This window comes from Bubalus kerabau, chromosome 11 (genome assembly GCF_029407905.1).
Source record: "Bubalus kerabau isolate K-KA32 ecotype Philippines breed swamp buffalo chromosome 11, PCC_UOA_SB_1v2, whole genome shotgun sequence".
Taxonomy (NCBI): Eukaryota; Metazoa; Chordata; class Mammalia; order Artiodactyla; family Bovidae; genus Bubalus; species Bubalus kerabau.
Window position 1 is genome coordinate 10,206,547 of NC_073634.1, and position 26,208 is coordinate 10,232,754.

General features: G+C 45.2%; 1 protein-coding gene across 1 annotated transcript; it reads left to right on the forward strand.

The window, feature by feature from the left end:
• The first annotated feature begins 1,934 nt into the window (after nt 1-1,934).
• Nucleotides 1,935-25,983, forward strand: IL18RAP (interleukin 18 receptor accessory protein). The gene is given in 11 exon segments (XM_055539527.1): nt 1,935-2,004; nt 2,789-3,122; nt 3,544-3,727; nt 10,976-11,126; nt 16,439-16,504; nt 18,365-18,488; nt 20,510-20,661; nt 21,747-21,884; nt 24,359-24,532; nt 25,263-25,618; nt 25,620-25,983. Coding segments are annotated over 11 exon segments (1,806 nt in total). The 3' UTR covers nt 25,677-25,983.
• The last annotated feature ends 225 nt before the right edge of the window (nt 25,984-26,208 follow it).

Genomic DNA, 26,208 nt, shown 5'->3' on the forward strand with positions numbered 1-26,208 from the left:
TGGCCTGCTCCCCCTCCCGCTCCTTCTCCTCCAAGGTGGAATGAAGTCAGCACAGGAGGAAACATTTCCCTGTCCTGTCTCCTGTGCACAGGGTAGCCTGGGGAGGGCGTGGCTTGCCCCACTCCCCACCTTCCTTTCTGACTCCCTCGTCCCAGTCACCCTAGGCACTCCACACTTGCGGGTCTGATGGGCTGTGGCCAAGCCTCACAGAAGCTGTCCAGTACTGCTTGTGCCCAGATTCTCTGTGGCTTTTACCATCAATACCAAGTCTTTCCTCCAAACTTCCTCTGTGCTTCAGGTCAGGGTGGTCTCCGTGTTCTGTTTCACTGACATGGGTAGCCCCTTCGGCCATATGAGGATGCTGGGAAGGTGTCACTTACGAACCAGGAAAAGAGGCCTCACAGAAGGTGATCCTGCTGGTGCCTCGATCTTGGACTTTCCAGACCCCAGAATTTTGAGAAAGATGTTTCTCTTGGGTATATCACCCAGTCTTTGGTTTTCTGTTATGGCAATCTGAATGGCAAGAATACACGAAAGACCTGTGCCAAATAGGTCTTAATGACCAGGATAACCACGATAGTGTGATCACTCACTTAGAGCCAGACATCCTGGAGTGTGAAGTCAAGCGGTCCTTAGGAAGCATCACTACAAACAAAGCTAGTGGAATGATGGAATTTCAGCTGAGCGATGTCAAATCCTAAAAGATGATGCTGTTCGAGTGCTGCACTTAACATGCCAGCAAATTTGGAAAACTCAGCAGTGGCCACAGGACTGAAAAACACCAGTTTTCATTCCAATCCCAAAGAAGGGCAATATCTTCGAAGAATGTTCAAACTACAGCACAAACCATGGGGTCACAAAGAGTTGGACACGACTGAGCGATTGAACAACAACAACCTGAATGGACCCGGGTACGCACCCAGCAACCTCATCTCTCCTCTCTTTCAAATGGTTTGAAGCGTCCAACAGCCACTCTATCAACAAGGTGGACAAAACCACCGTGAACACAGTCCAGGGTCTGACATTCTACCCTGGGGTGACCTTCTTTCCTTTTCAGACTTCAGAGAATCCTTAGAAATGCCACCCAGCGACAATGCTCTCTGTTTTACTTGGGGCACAAGTCAGACATCCTCTGTTCTCTAGCATCTATTACAAACCAGCAAAGCACAGACATTCTCATTTATACACATGAGCTACAGGCCTAGCTTCCCTAACAAGAATCTGACATTTTCACTCAACTTGGATCATCTTTTCAGGAAAACTTTCTCTTAACTCTTTCTAAGCTGCTCACGAAAATATATGTGATTAGAAGTGAAGTCAAAGTTGCTCAGTCGTGTCTGACTCTGCAACTCCATGGTCTGTAACCTGCTAGGCTCCTCTGTCCATGGGATTCTCCAGGCACGAGTACTGGAGTGGGTTGCCATTGCCTTCTCCAGGGGATCTTCTCGACCCAGGGATCAAACCCGGGTCTCCTGCATGGCAGGCAGATTCTTTACTGTCTGAGCCACCAGAGAAGCCTGAAAAAATATATATTTGGTGAGAAACTTAAGAAAAGAAAAAAAAAAGTTTTCCAGGAAGAAATAGCATCAAAAGAACACACTGTACAGAGTATAAATTCAAGCAGGACCCAGAGTCGGAGATGCCCTTCCTCCTTCAGTTGAGTAAGAAGTGACATACACAGGGACTACCACACACCGCTGAAAATACCACTTGAGTGCAGGCATGTGAGGGCTCTTTGGGTAGGACCTGCCCTTTCAAAGCTTCCTGTGTGACTTGCATTTTGATCGCTGGTTCCAATTTCTTCATTTCCCATTTCTTGATTTACAGAAATGAAGAGGATTCTCAGGGTGGAGCTCTGAGGGGCAATGTCCTCTACTCTGACCACAGAACCAATGTCCTGAGGCTGAAGCGATGACAGGGACGCAGGGAGAATGATGCTCTCTTTGGGCTGGATATTTCTTTGGCTTGTCGCACGAGGGAGAATTAAAGGATTGAATACTCCAGGTAGGGGTTTTTCACTTTTCCTGCTGACCCTATGAGTCTTATGTTCCAAGTTAAAAGTGACAGATATTCTGTAACACATGAGAAAATGATATAATTATACAGAGCACTTCCTTTCTGCTGTTAAAATGGGGGTGACGTTTTTGGGGAGACATGATTGGGCTGAACAGCTTTGAGTTGACCCCAAGCATTGATGGGGAGCCCAGTTACCCTCTCTGAGTGTTCAGTGGATGCAACTGAAGAGGAATTACAGGTGGGTTGGCCATCTCTAACAGGAAACCTCCATTACTATTAGTGATGCTGAAGACCAGTGGAAGGGAATTAGACCTGAACTTCTTTTCCTCACAAAATGGGAAATAATAAGAAGAAAGACCCATGGGAGCTTAATTCTTTGTGAAACCATATACTCTTTGGAAATATAAGTTAGAGTGTCTTCTTCTTTTTTTTAATTACAACTTTCAATATTTATTTAACAGAATAGGCAATTTTCCAGTCAGTGTTGGAAGATAAAGAGTTGCTTTTTTTTAATTGGAATGTAATTGTTTTACAATATTGTGTGGTCCTGAATTAGCCATATGTATACACGTATCACCTCCCTCTTGGACTTCCCTCCTACCTCCCACCCCACCCCTCTGGGTCATCACAGAGCACCAAGCTGAGCTTCCTGGGCTGTGCAACTGTTTCCTGCTAGATATCTATTTTATTCTTTATAGTGTATATGCACCAACACTATAGAGTTTCACCTTCTAATGTGTTTCTGGGTTGTTTTGCTTATTGTGGTTTTCAGATTGCTTCACTGAAAAGCCGCTTAGAACATACTCTGCAAGGTGTGGAGAGGAGTTTGTCTTGTTTTGTGATTTGCCAGAGCCACAGAAATCGCACTTCTACCACGGAAGTCAACTCTCACCCACCCGAGCTTCTGAATACCTGCCCTGTAGTGGCAGTAAGAACCTATCTGATGTCCGGTGGTACCTACAGCCTCAGAATGGAGACCCAGCAGTAGAAATCACTCAGAATGCTCCTCAGGTCATCCAGGAGAAGAGCAGCCTTCATTTTCTGAGCACGGGGATAAATCATGCCGGGTTATATATTTGTAGACCTAGGATGAGGTAATGTCTCAAGTGCATTTTTCTCTGCAAACATCTCCACGTCCTTTACTATCTGAATATAGCGGCTGTGTTCATGTTGTTGTTGTTGTTGTTCAGTCGCTAAGTCGTGTCCGACTCTTTGTGACCCCATGGACTGCAGCACGCCAGGCTTCCCTGTCCTTCACTATCTCCCAGAGTTTCCTCAAATTTATGTCCATTGAGTCGGTGATGCCACCTAACCATCTCATCCACTGTCGTCCCCCTTCTCCTCCTGCCTTCAATCTTTCCCGGCATCAGGGTCTTTTTCCAATAAGTCAGCTCTTCCCATCAGGTGGTCACAGTATTGGAGCTTCAGCTTCAGCATCAGTCCTCCCAATGAATATTCAGGGTTGATTTCCCTTAGGACTGACTGGATTGATCTCCTGTGTTCACGGGACTTTATTAACTTCCCTAGGAGCCCCCAAGAGAATGCCTGCTGTGTCCGGATGATCTTAGAAGTTAAGCCCCAAACAAATATGTCCTGTGAGAGTTCTGTCTCACATAAGCAACACCTTCTTCTTGGTAGCGTGAGCTCCATTTACTGCCCAGGTCTCAGCCACCAAAGTGATGCACAGAGTCCAGAGGTGACCTGGTACCAGGTAAGAATGACTTCTCTGAATCTGATGCCAGAGTTTGTTTTTTATGGTAATAGCTCCTTACGTACATTATAGAAGCATGGGTTTGAATCTGAGGTCTAGGGCAGGGGTCCCCAACCCCCAGAATCTAACACCTGATGATCTGAGGAGGAGCTGATGTAATAATGATAGAGATAAAGTGCACAATAAATTTAATGTGCTTGAATCATCTCAAAACCACCCCCTCCCCCAACCCTGGTCCATGGAGAAACTGTCTTCCATGCAACCTGCCCCTGGTGCCGAAAATGCTCGGGACCACTGCTCCAGAACTTCCCAAAGTGTGGCCTCATGTCTACGGAAAAGACCTGACTTCCTAAAGCAGTCTATCCCCTAGCAGCCAGAGTCTGATGTCCCAATCATTAGAACCACCCTCTTGATCAGTGCCAGAAAATCTTCTAAAACTCAAGTCCATGACATGGGAGGTTAAGACATAAACTATGACCACTCGCTCATGCAGAAAACCTGATTTGTTCAAATTTACTGCCTTTGGAAAGCAAAGGGTATGGTTAAAGTGAAAGGTACACCCAACAAGTGTGTCTTGAAGGGTTTCTAGAAGAAGCAGGAGACTAGAGTACTTTCTGAAGAGGGCACATCTGGGCAGACCAGACAGCAAACACAAGGCCTCCCAGGTGACAGGTGTCTCGCACTGGTGAGTAGTGGGTGGGGGGAGGGCAGTGTTAAGCCAAAAAGGGAACAGGAACTAGGGAAAGACAAGTTACCAAATGATTCTGAGTTAGGAACGACGTGTGAGTAAACTTCATGACAAAAACATTTCACATCTCCACTGAGTCTTATGGTTTCTCTAAGTCCTATCAGATACACAAATGCTGCATGAGCATCTCTTGTGATGTCAGTTGACCCCTGGGTGGCAGAATCTGGGAAGAGAGTTTAAATTGCCTCCTGCACTTGTAATGCTTGTTTGAAGTTCAATACTTTGCTTTAAGAAAGCATGCAAAAGTTTAAATTCGACTTCCAAATATATCTGTTTATTCATGTAAAATCATTATTTCAAATTGCCACTGATCAAATAACTTTTATGATTTCTTTAAAAAAATGTACTTATTTATTTGACTGTACCAGGGCTTAGTTGCGGCCTATGGGATCTAGTTCCCTGGCCAGTGATCAAACCCGGGCCTTCTGCATTGGGAGCACAAAGTTTTAGCCACTGAACCACCAGGAAAGTCTCTACCTGTTGGCTTTTTGTATTCCCAGACTCAGCATCAGATACTCCTGGAGGTAAAATTTTTGTGGGGTGAGATGCTATTTCCTCACTTGACTCTCTTGAGATTCAGTGACAACCAGTGTTATGGCCATTGTAGAAGTAAGTGAACAGGGAGGGTGAGTGTGTGCTTAAGGTCTCAATTTTATATTTTAAAGCAACACTGAAAACATACTGCCCCAGTGAAATCCTAATTTAAGAAACACCTTACTACAATGAACTATCATTTCACACTGGTCACCATGGCCTTCATTAAAACGTCTACAAATAGAAACTGCTGAAGAGAATGTGGAGCAAAGGAAACCCTCCGACGCTGGGGATGGGAATGTGAAGTTGGTGCGGCACTATAGGCAGCGCATGGAGGTTCCTCAGAAGGAAAACAGAGTCACCATACAATCTCGCAACCGCGCTCCTGAGCACACGTGCAGACGAAACTCTAACTTGGAAAAATACGTGCATCCCAATGTTCATTGAAGCACTATTTACTATAGCCAAGATATGGAAGTGTCCATCCAGTGAATGGATAAAGAAGATGTGGTGTACACACACACATGCACACAACACAATATTACTCAGTCGTAAAAAACAATGGAACATTACCATTTGCAGGAGCATGGGTGGACCTAGAGATTGTTTTACTAAGTGAAGTAAGTCAGATAGAGAAAGCCAAGTATCATATGATATCACTTATATGTGGAATCTAAAATATGACAAAAACGAACTTATTGATGAAAAGGAAACAGATTCGCAGACACAGAAAACAAACTTATGACTACCAAAGGAGAAAGGAGGGGAGGGATAAATTAGGAGTTTGGGATTAGCAGATACAAATGACTATACATAAAATAGATAAACAACAAGTTTCTACTGTATAGCACAGGGTCCTATAGTCAATATCCTGTAAAAAGCCATAATGGAAAAGAATAGGAAAAAGAGTATGTATATGTATATGCTGCTGCTAAGTCACTTCAGTCGTGTCCGACTCTGTGCAACCCTATAGACGGCAGCCCACCAGGCTCCTCCATGCCTGGGATTCTCCAGGCAAGAACACTGGAGTGGGTTGCCATTTCTTTCTCCAATGCATGAAAGTGAAAAGTGAAAGTGAAGTCGCTCACTCGTGTCCGACTCTTTGCGACCCCATGGACTACAGCCTACCAGGCTCCTCTGTCCATGGGATTTTCCAGGCAAGAGTACTGGAGTTGGGGGCCAGTGCCTTCTCCAGTATATGTATATGTGTGTATATATATATATATATATATATATATATATATACACACACACACACATATAGATGGCACCACCCTTATGGCAGAAAGTGAAGAACTAAAGAGCCTCTTGATGAAAGTGAAAGAGGAGAGTGAAAAAGTTGGCTTAGAGTTCAACATTCAGAAAACTAAGATCATGACATCTGGTCCCATCAATTCATGGGAAATAGATGCAGAAACAATGGAAACAGTGAGAGATTTTATCAGTTCAGTTCAGTCGCTCAGTTGTGTCTGACTCTTTGCGACCCCATGAACCACAGCACGCCAGGCCTCCCTGTCCATCACCAACTCCTGGAGCTTACTCAAACTCATGTCCATTGAGTTGGTGATGCCATCCAACCATCTCATCCTCTGTCATCCCCTACTCCTCCCACCTTCAATCTTTCCCAGCATCAGAGTCTTTTCAAATGAGTCAGTTTTTCGCATCAGGTAGCCAAAGTATTGGAGTTTCAGCTTCAGGATTGGTCCTTCCAATGAATATTCAGGACTGATTTTCTTCATGACTGACTAGTTTGATCTCCTTGCTGTCCAAGGGTCTCCCAAGAGTCTTCTCCAACACCACAGTTCAAAACCATCAATTCTTCGGTGCTCAGCTTTCTTTATAGTCCAACTCTTACATCCATACATGTATAGTGTGTGTGTGTGTGTGTGTGTGTGTGTGTGTAACTGTTTGCTATACACCAGAAACTAACACAACATTATAAGTGAACATCCTTGAATTAAAAAAAAAACATTAATTTCATAACCTCTAAATTGTAGTAAGAAAAGTCAGTGGTTCTGTTCATTATTTTCAGTTCTCTCTTAAGAACAAAGCTTCCCACGGTTCAAATGAATCCATCATCTGGGGTGATCAACATCTTACTATGTCAAGGTGGCTGTTCCCAGTCCTGGAAAGTAAGCTTGTCCCCAGTTATTTAAGTTGAAAATGCATTTGAAGTTTCAATCTTCATGTCCCTGAAATGAAAGCTATTGTTGCTTTCTGGTAAGCACAATCCACAAGGTAGTTGACAGCTTTCTGTATAAACCACTCTTACGGACAAAACCCTAACACTGTGTGACATGCACGAAAGGAAGTTTTATTTCTTTTCTGGCTTGGCTGCAAAGGTCAGGATGTGTTCAGTGGTGATGTAGCATCTGTCTTAAAAGCAGGCAAACAATGACTGTTGTTAAAATTATATCTTTTTTTAAAGTTTTTATTTTGTATTGAAGAATGATGCTAAAGCTGAAACTCCAGTACTTTGGCCACCTCATTCGAAGAGTTGACTCATTGGAAAATACTCTGATGCTGGGAGGGATTGGGGGCAGGAAGAAAAGGGGACGACAGAGGATGAGATGACTGGATAGCATCACCAACTCGATGGACGTGAGTCTGAGTGAACTCCGGGAGTTGGTGATGGACAGGGAGGCCTGGGGTGCTGCAATTCATAGGGTCACAAAGAGTCAGACACGACTGAGCGACTGAACTGAACTGAACTGATACCCGATTAACAATGCTGTGATAGTTTCAGGTGGACAGCAAACTCATACATGTATCCATCCTGATAAAGATTTGGACAGGTCGTTATTTAGGTTATGTTTCATGAACTGCATGAAATGCATGCATTGCATGTGTGTGTGTGCACCTGTGCTTACACACACATGCACACACACACACACACACACACGGTATCATGGAAAGTCACAGACCTCCTGGAAGCGGCATATCACTAAAAGTGATGACATTAGACAAATGGGGCTTCCCAGGTGCTAGTGGTAAAGAAACAGCCTGCCAGTGCAAGAGACATCAGAGATGTAGGTTAATAATTTAATAATAAATAAATTAATCATAAATTTAACATTAATGATAAATTAATCAATTAACTCAAATGGACTGGACTGTAGCTCACCAGGCTCCTCTGTCCATGGGACTCTCCAAGCAAGAATACTAGAGTGGGTTGCCATACCTTTCTCCAGGGAATCTTCCTGACCCAGGGATCAAACCCAGGTCTCCCACACTGCAGGCAGATTCTTTACCGTCTGAGCCACCAAGGAAGCCCTAAATAAAAATATAAGGACAAATAACTGACATAAACAGAATTCATCTAGAGATGATGTTATATTGAGCTGGTCCAAAAGTTCCTTTGGATCTTTCTTTGAGATGTCATGGAAAAACCCAAATGAAGTTTTTTACCAAGTCAGTATCACTGGGAGAGCTTCCCTGATGGTGCAGACGGTAAAGAATCTGCCTGAAATATGGAATACCTGGGTTCAATCCCTAGGTTGGGAAGATTCCCTAGAGAAGGGAATGGTAACCCACTCTAGTATTCTTGCCTGGAGAGTCCCATGGACAGAGGCCACAGTCCATGGGGTCACAAAAAGTCGACACGACTGAGAGATTCATTTTTTTTAATATTAAGGGGAGTGTGTTTTTTGTTCAATCTTTAGTGAATCTTTGACCCAAGGCAGAATTAGAGCAGTGGGAGAGGCTCTTCTGGAAGGGCTTGGGGCACTGAGCCTTGGGTGCCCACGACACAGCAGTGACCTCCTGCTAGTAGGACTGTGCCCAAATGACTTTTCCATTGGTGGTTTAAGATGGCCTCACTCACACACCACAGCACTGACGTGGCTGCTGCATCCTCTCTGAACCCTGAGTTCCATGGAATTTTCACACATAGACCGCCACTTCTTTTCATTTCCTCTGGCCTCATTCTTCTTGTCCCTGGTACCCAGTGACATCCTGTGAGCCCAGGCTCATGGGGAGCTGGTGAGCAGATGAGACTCGCCAGACCAAAGGCTGATATGATGCCAGGGAGGGAGGGCGTTTTGGAAATTATTTCCAAGGTCCATACATTGGCCTATTCAATGGTTCTCACTGTGAAACTTCTGAACCCTTAGCAGCTTCCTACCCTCTGTGCAACGCTACCATCCACAGGGTATCAGAGGTGTCAGTTCTCTGTAGGACTCACTGATGCTCTTTACACACACTCACACTGATCCGCTCTCCTCCTTCCCTGTTTTGTTCATGACTGTTTCATGTCTGAGCAAAACAAAGAATTTCTCATGAGGCCCCAGCGGCACCTCTTTCTACTTGGATCATTTACGATTGTCTTATTAGAAGGGCTTCCCATCCCTCTTGAGACAAATGGTTTATCTCTTTTCTTTGATGTTTCGCTGGAGTTCTGTCTCATAAAGTCTTGTTTTTAAATTTTAGTTTATTTTCGGCTATGCTGGGTCTTCGGTGCTGTGCAGGTTTTTCTCTAGTTGAGGCAAGCGGGGGCTACTCTCTAGTTTAGGTGTGCAGGCTTCTCATTACTGTGGCTTCTCTCGTTACTTCAATTGTTGCTGCACGGCTTAGCTGCCCCTTAGCGTGTGGAATCTTCCCTGATCAGGGACTGAACACTTGACTCTTGTGTGGGCAGGCAGATTCTTTACCACTGAGCCACCAGGGAAGCCTCCATCTCATAAAATCTTAATGATACACACTCAGCCATACTTACTTTTCATTAAAATAAATCAGGCTCGCTTAGTAATTACTCATCTTCCGCATGGCCCAGCTACAGTCTGGTTCCAACTCTGCATCCTCTTCTCTGTACTACTTTCTCATATAATTTAAAACCTACCTTCACCAATTTCTGTTCTTCAGATATATTACCATCTTCTCTAGAAGTTTCATCTCTGAGTTTTACCGCATGCTCTGAAGCTTCCTTTTAAAAGCTTCTTGATCCTTGAGATCCACTAAACACTGTCTAACCTCATCTGTCCCCCTTCTTGGTCTTGTTTGACTTCCTACCTGCAGTTGCCCAGCTCTGACCAGCTCTGATCTTCTTCTCAGCCCCTGGCCAACCTACTGGAAATTCTTTCTGGGGCCACAGGAAACACACCAGAGACTTGAGGAGGGGAATTCCTGCTTCTGCGAGTCAGCAGGCAAAGTGGAAGGGAAATTCCTTAATCAGAACATGAAACTCAGAATCAGAAAAATGTAGATGGATTCTCAGGTCTCTCATGAGCTGTACAATATGCAGTAAAACACAGACTTCAGAACCTCAGTTTCTCATCTGTAAAATGGAAGCATAGAGTCTGTGCAAACCCAGTCAGAGAATCCTTAGAATAATCATATGAAATATGCAGAGAAAAAACTTTGCAGTCTACATGCATTGTGGTTTAGTGGCTAAGTCATGTCCAACTCTGTTATAAGCCCATGGACTGTAGCCTGCCAGGCTCCTCTGTCCATGGGATTTTCCAGGCAAGAATACTGGAGTGGGTTGCCATTGCCTTCCCCAGGGGATCTTCCTGACCCAGAGATCGAACCCGCATCTACTGCATTAGTAGGTTGATTATTTACCACTCAGCTACCAGGGAAGTCTCTACATGGGTAATAGGTTATCATTATTTTATTACTTTTGTTTTTTTATCTCTTTTCCTTTGACTGCAGTGGTGAGAAATATACCATTGGAGTACTTGTTAGTACACTCTTAGTGGGGAGTTGGAAGGCCAGGTGCTATGTGAAGGTTAGAGAATTAATGATTACAAGACTAAAGATATACTGATATAAAGATATACTGATCAGTAAATATTACAGTGCCCCTAAAGAAACAAATACAGAATTTTTTCACAATTTGAGGGTATGAATTTCTGCAATATCCTTATACCTGACTGACCTCTGGTTCAAATTTGTGAAGTTTGGCTATAGCTGAGCTTAATATGAATAGTAATTCTCTGGTTATTTAATTTTCTTCTCTCTTGCATTAGAATGGAAAACTTCTCTCTGAAAAGAGGAGCAACGCAATTGAAGTGGATGAAGTTTATGTCTATCACCAGGGCATGTATGTGTGTGATTACACTCAGACAGATAATTCAAGTTCATGGACAGTAAGAGCTGTTGTTCATGTGAAAACCATTGGTAAGTGAGATTTTTTGGTTTCAATATTTGATATTTCAAGTCCAATTACTCAATTAAAGTTATCTTCTTTGGCTTAGTGATATTTTTCCTTTTGGGGGGTGAGGGGAAGAAGATAGTCATAGACTACAGTCATGAAAAGCCTGGAATATTGGTAAACATCAATTTTCCATTAACCCAGTGTCCATCCTCTGAGGAAGACCTTGTTGTGGATTATATTCAGTTGTCACAATTTGGGTTTTCTATGTACTGATTCTTTGTTTTGTGATGCTATATATATATATATATATATATATATATATATATATGACTTTCCTGGTGGTTCACTGGTTAAGACTTTGCCTTCCAATGCAGGGGATGTGAGTTCAATCCCTGGTCAGAGAGCCAAGATCCCACATGCCTGCTGGCCCAAAAACCAAAACATAAAACAGAGGCAATATTGTAACAAGTTCAATAAAGACTTTTAAAATGATCCACCTCAAAAAAAAAATCCTAATTAAAAAATGAAAGATTCATACACAGAAACAAAAAAGATTAAGTATTTCACACATGAAGAGATAATATGTTTGAAAATAATACTAAATGTTTCACACCCAGAGTTAAGCGACCCTCATGTGCCTGTCACCAGCTTCAACAGTGGCTTTTCCATCCCACTGTTTCTTTACTGAAACAAACGCTATAGATAGAGCTTGAGGTCTGGGTCCCCAGCCCTTCCCACTTCCTCTCTTTGTAGTTGTAGCCCACTGTTTCCATCTACGTGTTTATGCTTTTGCTACATATGTATATTTCCATTAATAAAGTAGGATATTGTTTTATGTCATAAAATGAAATTTGTGCTATAAACACATGGGATTGTTCTTAGGCATTATTTTGCTAAATTATACCCCCATGAGCAATGTACAGATTCCTATTTGTCCCAAATATTAATAATATTTGGTGGTTTCAGGCTTTCTATTTATTTTATTTTTTGAATTATGAAAGTATGATAATACGTTTATAAGAAACTTAGAAAATGCAGAACAAAGTTACATATAGTTCTACTATATACTACAATTACGTTTTTAAGTAGATAGATGGAGATTTTTAGTTGGAGTTTGAATATCAAACTCTCAAAAATTAATAGAATGAATATACAGAGAAGCAGAAGGATATAGCAGACCTGAAAACCACTGTGAACCAATTCAACATAATTAAGATTTACACAATTTTCACACAACAGCAGAATATACATTCTATTCAAGTTTCCATAGACTATAAGCCGGGAGACATTGGGACATATCCAAGGACATAAAACAAGGTGCAAAAATTTCATGGTCTAAAGGTATTGAAATCATACAGAGTGTGCTCTCTTATCACTGTGGAATCATGTTAGAAATCAATATCAAAAGATATTTGAAAATAACCCACGTAGTTTCAACTGCAATGTGACACTTGGCAAGAGAGATCTTTGACTTGGCCATTGAAAGCCTCAGTAAAGTTAGAAGAGGTTGCAGACTTTCTGATTTGTCTCAGGTGGACTCTCTTTTTCCATTCCGATTTACGTTTCTCTGACGACTATCAAAGTTGAATACCCCGTCACTCGTTTCTTGGCCCATTGGGCTTATTCTTCCGTGATTTGTCTATTTTCACCCCAGGCTTTCTGTTGGGTCATTCTCATTTGATTTACAAATATCAGCATGGATAAACTATATGATATAATTTAAGTATGGCTGATCTCAAAACATAACCACACAGAATGGTTGACTTAGCTCTGAGTAAATCCATTAATTACTTTTACTTCCTCTTCTTTCATTACGAGATACAAACCACATGAGGCACCCCGAGACCTGTCTCCTTCCTGGCCCTCGCACTCGCCACCACTGTCGACGTCAGAGATTTACATTTATAAGAGGTTGTTCCTTGGGTGAGGGCTTAGAAGGCAAATAGCCCACATGGAGCACTGGCTGCTCCTCCAAGTGCAGTTGCTCTTTCACTCAGGCATGATAACTCACCCCATCAAACTTTCAGTGGCAGGATTTGCTTTTTCTCTCTCCCAGAGGATACCTTGAAACATCCATTGCATCTTTTCACACTTTCTCTGTCATCATTTCTGTCTTCCTCACTTACTTGTTCATCCTCTCATGTATTCATTCTCACACAAGTATTTGTAGAACATCTAATACATTTCAGGCACTGGGCTTGATGTTAAAGATGTAAGAGTGAGCATCTGGACATTTCTCTGACCTCTCAGAACTTTCTATCTTGTGGGACAAACCAGGAGGATTCAGGCTGCTACGGTTCAGTAGGATGAATAGAGAGAAAGGGAAGCAGTGAAGCACGAGGGAGGCCCATCAAACCCACACCTGGGTACCGAGGCCAGCCGAAAAGTGAGGGGCAAAGACAAATCTTGCCCACTGAAGATGGGCAAGATGCTATTCCAGCCAGAGTGAGCAGCACAGCTAATGTGCGAGAGATGAGAGAGAGCATGGTGCATTCAGGGCGCAGAAGAAAGTGAGTTGAGGGTATCTGGAAACAGAACTGACTCCACACTGTTCTAGTAAGTCTGGACTTTGTTCAAGGAACAACCGGGAGCCATTGAGGGTTCTATGAAGGAGAGTGTCATGAATAGATCTGGTTTTGACATAGATCTCTCTGCTTATTGTGCAGAAAATGTGTTTGGGGGAGCAACAGTGGAGGCAGGAAGAAGAATTAGGAGGCTGCTATTAGGCAAGCAGGCAACTGCTGATGGCGGCCTGAACTAGGAGGGACGGAGGGATAGAGAGAAGTGAATGAACTCCAGAAATATTTAGGGAGTTACACGTAAAGGGGCTTGGGAATCAGGAGTGAGGAAGAGGGAAAAGGAGGAGTCCAGAACGAGAGCCAGGTTTTAAGTTGGGCAAGGAGGTGGACTTTCTGTAATACACTGAGAGAAGATGAGATAGAATGGGGAGGAATGGGGTGAGCTGGGATGGGATGGAACAGAAGTGGAAGGGCAGGATGTGGTATAGGGGGCTGGTAGAGGGAACAGGCGAGAAGCAACAGGTTTGAATTATGCTCTTGAAAGATGTCTCTTGTCACTTTTGGTGGGGAGGGGCTGTGCTGGGTCTTCATTTCAGTGCATGGGCTTCTCTAGATGTGGCTTGGGCTTAGCTGCCCCATGGCATGTGGGGTCTTAGTTCCCCAGCTAGGGTTGGAACCTTGTCCCCTGCATTGGAAGGTGGATTCTTTACCACTGGACCACCACGGAAGTCCTCTCTGGTCACTGTTTGAGCAGACCTAGCAGAGGTGATTAGAAATGGCTTTATATGTATGTAAAAAACATGTGGATGGAGTTTAAGTGCAAGATGAAAGAGGAAACTCAAAGACGGTTTACTTTCCTGGCACGATGAGTTGGTAAACTGTGGCACCGTGCCATGAGACAGACGAACAAGAAGTGAGTATGAGGAAGAAATTCAGTGTTAGCCTTGAAAGGACTTTCAGTCACCAAGTCACCATGACAAGTGGGTGTTTGGATAAACCAGACTGGGTGTAAGAGCTGGAGCTGTGAATGTGGGAATGGTTGGCATACAGTCCAGGGAGACGGGGTCAGGCTGGGAGTGAGGACAGAGAGGAGAGAGCCAGAGCATCCAGCGCTGGGGGATGTGGGGGACGAGGAGCATCCTCACAGGAGTTGAAGCAGGGGTGCGAGGACAGAGGAAAACTGCCCCGGAACTTGGGGATAAGGTGTTACAAGAAGGAGGGAGTGAGGCTTGGCCTCATGTGGTGAGACCCGGGAACAGATCACTGGCTCTGGGAAGAGAAGGGTCATTATTTGCATCAGCAAGTGGGTATCAGTGGAAGGGCAGGGAGGGAGCAGTTAAGGAAGTGAAACTGATGACGCAGGAGAGAGAACCTTTCAAGGGCAGAGACGTCTCACGGGGAAGGTACCTGGAGCTGCCCCACGTGGAGAGCAGGTGGAATGAAGACCACCCGGAGAGAACCGCGGAGTGATATTCACCAGATGCAGAGCGGAAGGAGGAGCCCACAGCGCTTAGTGCAGTGAGCAGAGACTGGGAGGACAGGCCAGCTTCGGGGCCCGGAAATGTGCTGCCCAAGGAGGAGAGGAGAGCATGCCCGGCAGCAGCCAAGGCTGCTTGCTGTTGTTTAGTCGCTCAGTCATGTCTGACTCTTGTGACCCCACGCAGGGTCCCACCAGGCTCCTCTGTCCATGGGATTTCCCAGGCAAGAACACTAGAGTGGGTTGCCATTTGCTTCTCTGACCTAGCTACTAAGAGGGAAAGCAAGTTAAAAACTCAGCTGTGCCCAGCAGATTTTTGTGCAAGGAGGTCATGGAGGTCACTGGCAACTTTGGCTAAAGGGTTTTCAGTGGAGAGATGGGAGCAGAAATCAGATGCGTGGGAGGGGAGGGGGAACAAATGAACACACTGTGCTCCTTGCAGAACTCAGCGGGGAAGGAAGGAGAAGGGGTGGGGACGTGAGCTGAAGGGTGTTTTCCCTCCGTTTTAAGATGGAGAGACTGGGAAATTCCCTGGAGGTCCATTGATTACGGCTCTGAGCTCTCACTGTCGAGGTTACAGGTTCAGTCCCTGGTCAGGGAACTAAGATTCCTACAAGCCACTTCGGGGAGTGGCAAAAAAAAAAAAAAAAAAAAGATGGAAAGACTGAGCAAGGATAAATGCTGATGGGAAGACAGAGAGAGAGAGAAAGTCAAAGATACAAGGAGTAGGTGGTGTAATTGAAGGAAGGAGGTCCCTGAGAAGTAGGAGAAGAGTAGGAGGTGCCCAGAGTAGAAGAGGTGAATTTTCCTATCTTAGGAGATGAGGCATCTTCAGGAGGGAGTTTGACAGTGGAGGCACATTTGAAAGTTTGTGACAGGAAGTTGAGGGATAAATGATTCATGAAGGGCTGAACTCACCTTTATTTTGAAATAAATCGTAAATTTGAGGATGGAGGAAGAGGTGAACTCCAATCTGGCTGACCTGTGCATTTCCTCAAGTGGGTTCTCCTTCCTGTTCCATTTCTCCAGATGGACCACAAACCAATCTTGGAGGGTAAAGATGAGGGTTCAAGTCTGTGGTCAGCAAGCAGGCTGGCCTGGAAGAAAATGTACCTGGGCAGATATGGACTTATCAAGGACTCATGTTTTGCCAAAACCTGCAATCTGATGTCACAGTCATTTCTGGAAGCATGATTTTCACATGCAAACTTGAATTTCTAGTCTTATGGATTATGGATAAAATCTGGAAAAGTTTCCCCAAATTAGATCAAAATGTGACCCTGCAGACCAGGCCTTCAGATTTCCAATGCAAATAATAATTTCCATTTTTATCTTTTAGTGAAGAACACTAATCTCAAACCAGATATTCTGGATCCCATCAAGGACACCTTGGAAGTAGAACTTGGTAAGATGGGTGGGGTCATCACCCTTGAATGACCTTGTGCTTCTGGGAGCAGGTCTAAGTGTGGTTCAAGGAAGAGCATCAGGATTTCAAGTCAAACAGAACCGGGGGTGAATCTAGACTCAGCCACTGACAAGTACTGTGACCTTATACAGTTGCTAAATGTATAAGGTTCCCTTTGATTTTGTCAGCTTCAATAATATCTGCATCTTCCCACATAGCCAAAGAAGAACTGCTGTCTTCAAAACCAAGTGCTGATTGTGCCAGTAAAATAAATGCTACTTTAAGTGCTAATAAAGTATTTATCCTTGTAGAAAGAAAAAAAGTAATATTATCGTAAAAGACCACGGCGTAGCAGTTTTTTTTAGATGCGAATTACAGCTCCCCTGATGGCTCAGGGATAAAGAACCCAGGAACCAAAGCAGGAGACACTGGTTTGATCCCTGAGTCAGGAAGATCCCCTGGAGGGGAAAATGGCAACTCACTCCAGTATTCTTGCATGGGAAATCCCACAGAGAAGATTGGTGGGCTACAGACAAGACTTGGTGACTAAACAAGAAGAAGATGATATTATCTCATTATAGAAAGAAACGTCAAAATAGATATGGTAAATTACCACTAGGTGGCGGTAGCGGTATATCCTGATAATGAACTAGAGCTACTGGGCTGGCTAAACGGCTCATTGGGTTTCCCCTGTAAGACCTCATGGAAAAACCCAAATGAAGTTTTTGGCCAACCCAATAGTACAGGCAACATCACAAGAATGAAAGGAAGGAGGAAAGAAGGAAGGAAAGCATTAATTAATATAAAAATAGCCAAGTTACCTATGTGCTGTGCTAAGTAGCCTCAGTCGTGTCTGACTCTTTGCGACCCTGTGGGCGGTAGACTCCTCTGTCCATGGGGTTCCCCAGGCAGGAAGACTGGAGTGGGTGGTCATGCCCTCCTCCAGGGGATCTTCCTGACCCAGGGCTTGGACCTGAGTGTCTCATGTCTCTGGCATTGGCAGGCGGGTTGTTTATGGTACCAGTGAATGTTAAAGTTATTACTGTAGGAAAAGCATTATCAAGGTGTAAAGGTGAGTTTTCAAATGAAGTCCCTAAACTTTATATGGTTAAAATACTGAATTTCTGGATAACCCTTCCCCAGAAAATGGGTAGAAAGAGGGCAGTATAGTTACGTGCACACCCATCCACAGAGCACAATTCAAAATAGAGCTGAATATCCAGATAATCACCAAAACCTCAGGATTTTCATTTAGCATGCAAGTGCTTTTGGCCACCTGATATGAAGAGCCGACTCATTGGAAAAGACCCTGATGCTGGGAAAGATTGAGGGCAGGAGGAGAAGAGGGTGACAGGGGATGAGATGGCTGGATAGCATCACCAACTCAATGGACATGAGTTTGAGCAAACTCTGGGAGATGGTGAAGGACAGGGAAGCCTGGCAAGCTGCAGTCCATGGGGTCGCAAAGAGTCGGACAACAACAAGAAATACAAATACTGCCTATAAAATATTCTTCAGGAACACCCTTGTAACTACTTTAGCAGCAGCGTCGGAAGACAGGGCTAGTCACTGAAACTGCTCATTTTCCTGGTGTTTATCCTGAAACCACATCAGAACTCTTAGTGTATGACCATGCCAGTCTTCATCTGGGTAAATATAGCCACAGGTTTGAGATCTATTCCTGGTTTTACACGTTTCTCAATGAGAGACGGGTAGACGGTTGGCTATGTCCAGCACGTCTGCTCTACCTGTGAACCTGACCGCCTCAGGGGACAGTTTCCAGGTGGCGTCTTCCTCCTTCACAGGGCACATCATTCTCACCAGCGGCCTTCCTATTTTCTGTGGCCCCTTCCTTTTCAGGAAAGCCTTTAACGCTTAACTGCACGGCACGATTTGGCTTCGAAATAAACTTTAATCCTGTGATAAAATGGTACATCAGAGATTCTGACCAGGAGTGGGAAATCAAAACACCCAAGGGCAGAAGGTAAGAAGGAAATGAGCCAACTTATTCTTTGCAACTCCCACGAAAGGCTTTCACCTTTAAAAAACCCCTCAAATGTACACCCAGAGCTGCACACACACACCCACAGTTGATGGTGTGGCCACTAGCACCAGCTAGTGGAGCAAGCAAAAGCATAGATGTGCAAAGTGTGAGTTAATTTTAAACTTGGGGGCCAAAGGCAGTTTTGTATGGGCTTCCCTGGTGGCTCAGAAGTAAAGAATCTGCCTGCCAAGACAAGAGATGTGGGTTCCATCCCTGAGTTGGGAAGGAGGAGGAAATGGCACCCTCCTTCAGTATTGTTGCCTGGGAAATCCCATAGACAGAAGATCCTGGCGGGGTATAGTCAAAGAGGGTCATAGAACTAAATATTTCAGTTGTTTTATTACTTTTTAAATCTATTTTTTATTTTTGGCCTTGTGACTTGTGGGATCTTACTCCCCTGACCAGGGATTGAACCTAGGAACCTGGCAATGAAAGCCCAGAATCTTAACCACTAGATTATTGGAAGTTCTCCCCTATCTCCTTTTTTTTTTTTTTTTTTTTTTTGGCTGCGCTGTGCAGCATGTGGGATCTTAGTTCCCTGACCAGGGATCAAACCTGCGTTCCTTGCATTAGAAATGCAATCTTAACCACTGGACTACCAGGGAAGTCCTTGAAGTCCCTTTTTAAAAATTACTTTAAAAGTTTTTATTTTTAAAAAAATTTTATCAGCTGTTTCAAAGTTCTGTTTGTAGAACAGTTTGCTGTGGCTGCTTTGCCCACCATGCTAATAAGCAGGCACACTGACCCAGGCTGCTTGAATAGACTCGGTGTGTCCAACAGACCGGAGAAGACTCTGCACCCATGCCAGACACTCCCATCCCCCGTGTGGTCCTCCTTTCACAGTGGGGTGAGTCAGGGTCCGCACTCTGTAGTCCTTAATGGTCCGAGTGTATCCAGAGGAAAAGGCACAGGAATAAGCAGTCTGACCAAAATTATGAGACATGAAGGAATAGTCGACACAATCCGACCTGGAAAATGAGACCCAGAGATGGGATAGCTATTTTTTTCTTATTTTTTTATGCATGTCCACAGCAGCTTTATTTACAATGCTGTTGTTGTTATTGTTTAGTTGTTCTGTCATGTTGGACTCTTTGTGACCCCATGGACAGTAGCCCATCAGGCTCCTCTGTCCACGGGATTCCCCAGACAAGAATATTGGAGTGGGTTGCCATTTCCTTCTCCACGGGATCTTCCTAACCCACGGACGGAACTTGCGGCTCCTGCATCTGCAGGCAGATTCTTTACTGCTAAGCCACCAGGAAGTCCTTCAGTAGAAGTTAGACATTTATAAATTGTAGTATCTCTTCTCAAGGGGAATTTGTCATGAAAGAAAGATCAGATGAGGCCCACAAGCAATTATCAGTTCAGTTCAGTTCAGTTGCTCAGTAGTGTCTGACACTTAGTGATCCTATGGACTGCAGCACGCCAGGCTTCCCTGTCCATCACCAACTCCCAGAGCTTGCTCAAACTCATGTCCATCAAGTTGGTGATGCCATCCAACCATCTCATCTTCTGTTGTCCCCTTGTCCTCCTGCCTCCAATCTTTCCCAGCATCAGGGTCTTTTCCAATGAGTCACTTCGTTGCATCAGGTGGCCAGTGTTGGAGCTTCAGCTTCAGCATCAGTCCTTCCAATGAAAATTCAGGACTGATTTCCTTTAGGATTGATTGATTTGACCTCCTTGCAGTCCAAGGGGCTCTAAAAAGTCTTCTCCAACAACCAATTATATTCTAGTATAAGTGCTTAGTATGATGCTTAGCCAACTCCATCATTTTTAAAAAGTGGGTCATCCCTGAGTATCCTCCATCCTTCCAGCATCTCCTTGTACTATCTGACAGCTCTTCTGAAAGCCAAACAGTTTGTCTGCTTATACAAGTTCCAAAAACTGTTTAATGCATGTCAATCTTACCCAATGCATGTCAGTGTTACCCAAGCGGTGTGCTATTTTGCCTCTTTTCCTAGTGTTAAATCCACCTTAAAGGATGAAGTCATAGAACGTGTTGTCCTCTTGGAAAAAGTTACTCAGAGTGATCTTCGCAGGAAGTTCATTTGCTTTGCCCAGAACTCCATTGGGAACACTACTCAGTCCATCCAGCTAAAAAAGAAGACAGGAGGTGAGCCTGAAGGGGGATGCAGAATGTACACAACTGCTTTTACCTAGGAGGAGAGGAACTTCCCTAAAAAGCAGTCATGGTGATGATAGCCACAAACATGCACTAGATGCCAAGCTAAGCATGCACTTTGCTTATGTTGATTCACTCAATACCTTCACCAAGGCCACACAGCTGTAAGTTTCACATCGGTGGCCAAGAGCTGGTCCTCTTACTAATATTTTGCATACAGGGGCTGTGCTGGAGAAACCTATCATTTGTTCACTCACTCCTTAGTTCATTCACTCATTCATTCTTTCTGTAAAGACCTACAGAACATGCCCTACATGACAGGCATCACGCTGGGACCTAGCCCTCTTTCTTATTTTCCTCCCCTGGCTTCCAAATCCAGAGCATGTGATGGTCTGGACTTGGAGAGTGGAGGAGAGAAAGAAGGGAGATGGAGAAAAACGCTCAGTTTAGGAGTTACATGTATATATCACAGATTGTGGCTGGAGAGGAAATTCCTGATAAGGAATGGCTTTCAAATTTCTTTAAGAAGTTCAGAGTTGAAGGTGATATCATTCATTCACCGATGAATAGAGATGAGACAACAAGCACATTTGGAATGCTTGTGGGGCTTAACTAGGACGCAGGTAATGCCTGGCGCCTGTGGATGCTCTTAAAGGTGTGGGTTGAAGGTGCCGGGTGTTAGGTACTTTAGAGGTGAGAAAGCAAGCTGGAAGTAGCTTTGGGCTTCAGGAAGTTTAGATTTTAGTAGATTTGATAACACATGAAAGTAAATTATAATAAATGAGAGGGAAGCTTATCAGGGAAAAGTAAATAAAAGTAGTTTTTGTCAGCTTCCCCAGTCACCCCAATCAGGAACTGGCCATTATCCTGGGTTCTCTTGAGTTTATTTTATGACAGTTCCTTCAAGATGTGATTTAAGACATGTCTGGAATCAAGAGAAATGTTTTCAATGGCAGTGCTTCCGGTAAATCACCTCTGGCAGAGGTGCCGGGCAGGCGCTGTGTGAGTGTGAGTGTGTGGGAGGGCACTCTGCCTCTGTGACTGCTCAGCTCACAGCCGCGCGTCTCTGCCCTCAGTGGTGTTCCTCTACATCCTCTTGGGCGCAGTCACGGGCCTGGCAGGCGTGCTGACCGCGGGCGCACTGCTCTACATGTACTGGATTGAAATAGTGCTGCTCTACCGAACCTACTGGAGCAAGGACGAGACGCTCGGGGGTAAGACGGCCCGCCTCGCCTCTGCTGTTTCCCCTCTGAATGGACCTAGAGGGAGAGAGCTTGGGACACGCACATTCCCTGAGGGGCAAAGTCATGACCCCCAGCCTCTGAGGTCCTACTGCTGGTCTGGTGGCTTTACACCTGGGAGGGTTAGGCCCCCGGGGGAGAAATGATCTCTTCTCATTCCAGTTACTAGGAATCTTGCCAACGATGCTACTGTAGGACATATTGGACTTAAAAATGACTCTCCACTCAACATCCTAAAGCAAGATGGTGGATGACTTAACATCTCCATGCCTCCTTCGTTCTCTCTTCTGTAAAGTAGGGTTGTAATCACAATGAATGCCATGTGGGCTTGGTGAATGGACACACTGAGGGTTAGAATAGCATGTAGCACAACGTAGGCACACAGGACATGTCTGCACCAGGCTTCCCAGGTGGCACTATTGGTAAAGAATCTGCCTGCCAATGGGGATTGGCAGAATCCAACCCCCTGGGTCGGGAAGATCCCCTGGAGAAGGGAATGGCAACCCACTGCAGTATTCTTGCCTGGGAAATCCCATGGACAGAGGAGCCTGGTGGGCTACAGTCCACAGGGTCGCAAACAGTTAGACACGGCTGAGTGACTGAGCACGCACCCATAGCTGCTTTACAGCATTGTGTTAGTTTCTGCCGTACAACAAAGTGAATCAGCTATATGTATACATATATCCCCTCTCTCCAGTAACACTATTTGAGAGGCATTATGCAAAGGGCTGGAAAATGAGCCAGTTGTGTCCAATTTCAGAGCCCAGAGGCTAACTTTTGAGATGTTCTAAAGTTTCCATTCGGAGAAGACAATGGCACCGCACTCCAGTCTCTTGCCTGGAAAATCCCATGGACGGAGGAGCCTGGTGGGCTGCAGTCCATGGGGTCGCTAAGAGTCGGACACGACTGAGCGACTTTCACTTTTCACTTTCATGCACTGGAGAAAGAAATGGCAACCCACTCCAGTGTTCTTGCCTGGAGAATCCCAGGGACAGAGGAGCCTGGTGGGCTGCCGTCTATGGGGTCGCACAGAGTCGGATACGACTGAAGCAACTTAGCAGCAGTAGCAGTAGCAAAGTTTCCATTTAGTTCTTCAGCACACCTTAGAATCTATGTGTATTTATAATAGTTGAGTCAACAACAGCATTTGTTGTTATTGTTATTTGGTCACTAAGTCCTGTTTGACTCTGTGTCCTCATGGACTGTAGCCCACCAGGCTCCTCTGTCCACGGAATTCTCCAGGCAAGAATACTGGAGTGGGTTGCCATTCCCTTCTCCAGGGGATCTTCCCCATCCAGGGATTGAACCCACCTCTCCTGAATTGGCAGGCAAATTCTTTGCTGCTGGGAAGCCCCAACAGAATCTTATGAGACCTTGCTGCTGCTGCTAAGTCACTTCAGTCATGTGCGACTCTGTGCGACCCCATAGACAGCAGCCCACCAGGCTCCCCCGTCCCTGGGATTCTCCAGGCAAGAACACTGGAGTGGGTTGCCATTTCTTTCTCCAATGCATGAAAGTGAAAAGTGAAAGTGAAGTCGCTCAGTCGTGCCCGACTCTTAGCGACCCCATGGACTGCAGCCCACCAGGCTCCTCCGTCCATGGGATTTTCCAGGCAAGAGTACTGGAGTGGGGTGCCATTGCCTTCTCCGTATGAGACCTTAAAATATCCTAAACAAGTTCCAAAATATAGTTCTCTATCTGAAAGGGAAAGGAACAAGCCTGCTGTAAGTGACACTAAACTCTTCATCTACATTATCCCAGGAAACTCTGGCAGCAGCCCGCCAGGGGTTGTTCGTCCCTGATTTTACACTTGGGGGTTCAAACCCAGGTACGTGTGCCGTCAGCGTGCTAGCGTGTTGGGCCCTCACGGGGCTTTGCTCTCTGGATATTATCATGCTTTGATGGAGCAGACTGTCCTTTGATGTGTACCTAATGAGACAGCGGGGCTGCAGCTACAGAGACAGTCTGGAGGAACTCCGGAGTGCGTGTGGTTTAATCAGAGAAAAAGCCCTGGCTGTTTGATCTGACCTCAGGGAAGACGCAGGAGTGCCTCATTGATTAGAATCTGATTCTGGGTGTACAGTGGATGCCCCTCAGCAGTGTGGTTCTGAAAAAGTGAACACAGATGCTGCTTTTGACTTTCAAAATCAGTTCAGGGCTTCCCCAGTGACTCAGTGGTAAAGAATCTGCCTGCCAATCTTGGAGATGTGGGTTTGACCCCTGGGTCGGGAAGATCCCCCTGGAGGAGGAAATGGCAACCCACTCCAATATCCTTGCCTGGAGAATCCCGTGGACAGAGGAGCCTGGCAGGTTACAGTCCATGGGGTCACAAAGGGTCCGATCCAACTGAGTAACTAAACAAGGATCCCAAGTCTCAATTCTTCCCCACTTACCATAAGGCTGGAGCTTAGGTAGGTATTCACATTCTTTCTTGTTCTCTTTCTCAGACCAAAAGGAGTTTGACGCCTTTGTATCCTATGCGAAATGGAGCCCCTTTGAGAGCGAGGCCTCTTCATCTCTGAGTGAGGAAACCTTGGCTCTGAATCTTCTCCCTGATGTTTTGGAAAACAAATATGGATATACCCTGTGCCTGCTTGAAAGGGACGTGGCCCCCGGGGGAGGTAGGTCTGCAGCTGGCAGAAAACGAGGAACAGGAGGAGAGCTACAGGCATGCACTCTCCGTGTTGTCCTCCATTCTTTCTCTTGGGCTACGTATCTTCTGGAAGGACTCATGAGCTTAGAATATCTTGGGCAATGACACAGAAAGCCATGTGTTGCAGAGACATGCTTCATCATGAAAAAAAAAAAAAAAATCCGTCTTCAGAAAGCCCAGGGAGACTTCCAGAACAAAGATATCTTTTCTGGCTCCTCAACCGGAAGTTAGTTCTGTCTTCCCAAATGAGTGGTCCCTGTCCTTCCTGGGACTCTGCCAGCCACAGACTCAGCAATGGGCCCAGCAGGCTCCCGGGCCGGGCACCCATCAGATGTGTGGACCTCATTCATCCCACCATCCTCCTCTTCCTCAGAGGCCCCAACCCAGGAGCCAGGGACATTGCTTGCCCCTCCCTCATTCCAGTCAACCTGGTTCCAGTGAGTTTTGATCCTGGAGGGACTCAGAAGTTGAGGGGAGAGAACACAGGGGAGGAAGCTGAACTGACAGTCACTAGACATGGAGTATAATCCAACTGTCTGTAGAGTTAGTTGATGCAGTAGAAGTGATCGAGAAAATCAGGCTTCTTCTTTCCTTCGCCATCACAAAGACCCCTGCTGGGTGGATCTGGGAGATTCAGGGTTATGGTGACTCAAGGTGTAACAATAACAATTGCAAATAATTAAATTCTTTCTCTCCAGTGTACACAGAGGACATTGTCAGCATTATTAAGAAAAGCAGGAGGGGAATCTTCATCTTGAGCCCCAACTACGTCAGTGGACCCAGCATCTTTGAACTACAAGCAGCGGTGAATCTGGCTTTGGAGGATCAAACACTCAAACTGATTTTAATTAAGTTCTCTTCCTTCCAAGAGCCGGAGTCCCTACCTCATCTAGTGAGAAGAGCTCTCAGGGTTTTGCCTACCATCACCTGGAAAGGCTTAAAATCAGTTCCTCCCAACTCTAGATTCTGGACCCAAATACGCTACCACATGCCTGTGAAAAGCTCCAGGGGAGTCACGTGGAACCATCTGAGAATTATGCCATGGATTTTTTCTCTGGAAAAGACGCAGTAAGACAGAACCCACTGGGAGGAGCTCCCAGCCAGAAGGATAGTAAAATGGATGTGAACCGCCTCCCTCTGCCTCCCATCCTGCCCCTAGTGAGCAGAGACCTTGACGGATAGAACACACAGCTCACACCAGGCTGATATCACTGGGAAGGGTCCCGCCGGCCCCGAGCAAGCTTGGCCGGCACTGGAAGGAACGGAAGCTGTGGTGCAAGGCTCTGATTCCCTGGACAGGACAGAGAGAGGGCGAATTCTCCAGACTCCTGCACACATTCAGCCCACAAAGTCCCTTAGATTTTCCTAGTGGTGGCTGTGGACTGTTGTGTCTGTTTTGTATCATACACATCACTTTATATATCTTTGCAATCAAATAAAAACAAGTGATTAAAACTTTGCCTAAAGCATCTCTGTGAAGAAGACAATTCTTACTCTGTGTTCACCATTCACTGGAGCCCAGTACGCAAGGAGGAAAAGAGAAAACAGAGGTCAAGGACCAGACAGGACCTTGGTTCATCTCTAGTGTGTCCTTGTGGGAACTAGAAGGAAGATCCCCTTCTTCTGGGCTGACACAGCCCTGAG